Source organism: Wyeomyia smithii, chromosome 3 (genome assembly GCF_029784165.1).
Source record: "Wyeomyia smithii strain HCP4-BCI-WySm-NY-G18 chromosome 3, ASM2978416v1, whole genome shotgun sequence".
Taxonomy (NCBI): Eukaryota; Metazoa; Arthropoda; class Insecta; order Diptera; family Culicidae; genus Wyeomyia; species Wyeomyia smithii.
The window spans coordinates 1,700,962-1,703,816 of NC_073696.1; the positions used below are offsets into that span (position 1 = coordinate 1,700,962).

Here is a 2,855-nt window from a genome sequence, read left to right on the forward strand (position 1 = left end):
GGCAAGAACACTACACCGTGCTGCACGGGTGCCACTTTTGCATAGAAACACTACACGGCGTTTACGGTCGTTCTTACACATTACGCAGTGCAAGTTGCAATACACGCCGTGTAGTGTTTTAAATATTTTCTCCGTAGTGCGTGTTTTAAACATGGCTGATTGCAGCAAACCTTAAGAAAAATTTTGATCAGTGTGTATTGTTTTTGTTTACTCTTTTAGTTGTGATATTGTTGTGCTGCGTTTTCAAGCAATTCAGAACAAAAAATGGCAAGTGCTTACGTAAAAGCCAGGAAACGAAGAAACGTTTTTTTTTCTGTCGGTTCGTGACGTACAACAAAAATACAACATCGCTGAAGCAGCTGTGTATCATTTAAAAAAATACTGTGTATCATTTGAAAAAAGACAAAGAACGGACTTTTATGAATCAATAAGGAAGCGCTTATTTATAACGTAACGCAAGAATAATTATTGTTGATCTCCTTTCCCCCTTTGCCATGCTTTTTGTTTAAATTTTCCGTATGTGTTGCAACACTTTGCCAACCCAACACTATTTCCCGTTTCCTGAGCGTTACATAATTTGTAAACGTTCCCTCGCGATATTTCTGTTTTAGATCAGCTTTACTTTACTTGAAAGATTATGGCTCAAAAACCAACGTTTTGGGTCAAAAAATGTTGCGTTACGTCATATTGGACTGAAAGGAACGTCCATTAATTACGTACCGTAAATAAAAACTATTTTCGACCCCCTCTTTCCTCTAGGTAACGCTCTTTGTATAGATCTTCAAAATTTTAAGTATTGGTTGCGACGTTTCGTCAGATCTCTACCTCCCCCAAGCGTTACGTATTTTTGGACGATCCCTATACGACATTGCTGCTTTAGGTAAGTTATACTTAAAATTGAAAAAAAAAATTAATTTTTTTATGATTCGATTATATACAATTTTGTATATAATCGAATCATATATAATCGAGTCAATATATAATCGAGTCTGTATATAATCGAGTCCGACCTGTACTGCCTTTCGTGTGATGTTGGATGTCAGAGACCCTGTTAGCTACGAACGGCTGCCAGCGAGATGGAGTCGAAGCTAGCCAGCACTTAACGATCATGGAGTCGGTCCAGAACGTAACCTTGGAACCAAAGGAGATGGTGCTTCTGACCTCTTCATACAGGTGACTCAATAGCATCGCAGACGACAGCTCTAAGCGTGAAATAGACTGTTTCTTCTTCTTCCTCTTTAAATCTTCCAACGGTGAAACTTTGGATTTAGACGTTAGCAGACGTACGGCTACGGTATCATCATCCCATACACTTCTCAGGTAAATGCAGGCTCCGTATGCCTTCTCGGAGGCATCGCAGAACCCATGCAACTCCACTTCTATACATTTTGAGCTGGCACCAATCCAACGCGGTACAGTGATGGTATCAAGGCTCATCATATTTCTCCGAAACTCCAACCAATATGCTTCGAACTCTTCAGGTAATGGCATATCCCACTCAATCTTTTCCTTCCACAAATCTTGTAAAAATACCTTCGCTAGGATAACGACAGGACTTACCAAGCCTAGCGGGTCGAATATGCGAGCGGCATCAGACAGGACGACTCTCTTCGTGACGATAGCACTGCTATTCCATTTTGGTACATTGAATCGAAAATTGTCGCTGTACGAATTCCACAGTAAACCAAGAGTTTTCACTGCCGCACTCGAGGAATCCAGTTCTTTGGTACCCTCTTCATCGCACAGGTGGGGCGGCAGATCTTTTAGCACCTCTTTTTTGTTAGTTCGCCATTTCCGCAGCATAAAACCTGCTGATTTCAAAAGCTGGCTTGTTTGTGACACCAGCTCGCGTGCTTGCTCAATTGAATCTGCCCCCGATAGCATGTCGTCGACATAAAAGTCTTTATCTACTGCTCTCGCTCCGATGGGGTAGCTCTGGCATCCTTGCTTTGCCAGGGTTTGCAAGCATTTCGTCGCCAGATATGGGGCAGATGCTGTCCCGTACGTCACCGTGGTGAGTTTATAACTCTTGACAGGATCGCTAGGAGAATCTCGCCAAAGGATTCTTTGCACATCTTTGCGACGTCGGCCACTACGGCGATCATGTGGCAGCGAAAACGAAGTATAATCGTGAGGAGATCCTCCTGAACGACAGGGCCTACCATCAATGCGTTATTGAGAGAAATTCCAGTGGATGTTGCGCATGATGCGTCGAACACAACGCGAAGTTTCGTTGTGGTACTGTCAGGCTTGATGACAGCATGATGCGGCATGTAATATGTTCGCCCTTCAGCTTCATAATCATTTGTTTCTACCATATGGCCCATAAGCATGTATTCATGAATGAATTCCGTATAGAGGAGCCTTAGGGTTTCATTTGCCATCAGACGACTTTCGATGCCCAAAAATCGTTTTAACGCGGTCGCTTTCGATTCACCAAGTTTGCAAATTACTGACTCCTTCTTTGGTAGACTGACGACAAATCTGCCATCCTTCTCTTGGATCGTCGTGTCGCTGAAGTGCTTCTCGCATGCACTCTCCTCTATCGACATTGTACTTTTGACATAACATGACTCTAACTCCCAAAACTTGTTTAACTGCTCTTGAATATCAATAAGTGGTTCTGTCTCTGCAACCAGCACTACCCGCGGTAAAATGGTGGATTCTCCGACAACTACTCCTGACACTATCCAACCGAGTAACGTATTTTGGATTGTAGGACCATGCTCTCCTAGCCGTTGCCTTCCCTCACACAGTAAATCGTAGAAAGTTCTGCTCCAATTATAAGATCCACACCACTGGGTATATTGAACTGTGGATCAGCGAGCATAATCTCCTTGGGCGTCTCCAACTGT

At 43.0% G+C, this 2,855-nt stretch overlaps 1 protein-coding gene across 1 annotated transcript; it reads right to left on the reverse strand.

The window, feature by feature from the left end:
- Positions 1 to 370: 370 nt before the first annotated feature.
- LOC129733139 (uncharacterized) lies at positions 371 to 2,552 on the reverse strand. The gene is made up of 3 exons (XM_055694749.1): positions 2,218 to 2,552; positions 1,011 to 2,158; positions 371 to 381 (listed from the first exon to the last, which is right to left on the reverse strand). The coding sequence occupies exons 1-3, from the start codon at positions 2,550 to 2,552 to the stop codon at positions 371 to 373; spliced, it is 1,494 nt and encodes a 497-aa protein (XP_055550724.1).
- Between the last annotated feature and the right edge of the window lie 303 nt (positions 2,553 to 2,855).

Excerpts from the sequence above, each read along its gene's own strand:
- LOC129733139 (XM_055694749.1), bottom strand. The coding sequence starts at position 2,552 with ATGTCGATAGAGGAGAGTGCATGCGAGAAGCACTTCAGCGACACGACG. Across the intron at positions 2,159-2,217 it reads ACAACGAAACTTCGCGTTGT|GCCCTGTCGTTCAGGAGGAT; the intron begins GTTCGACGCATC and ends CATTGATGGTAG.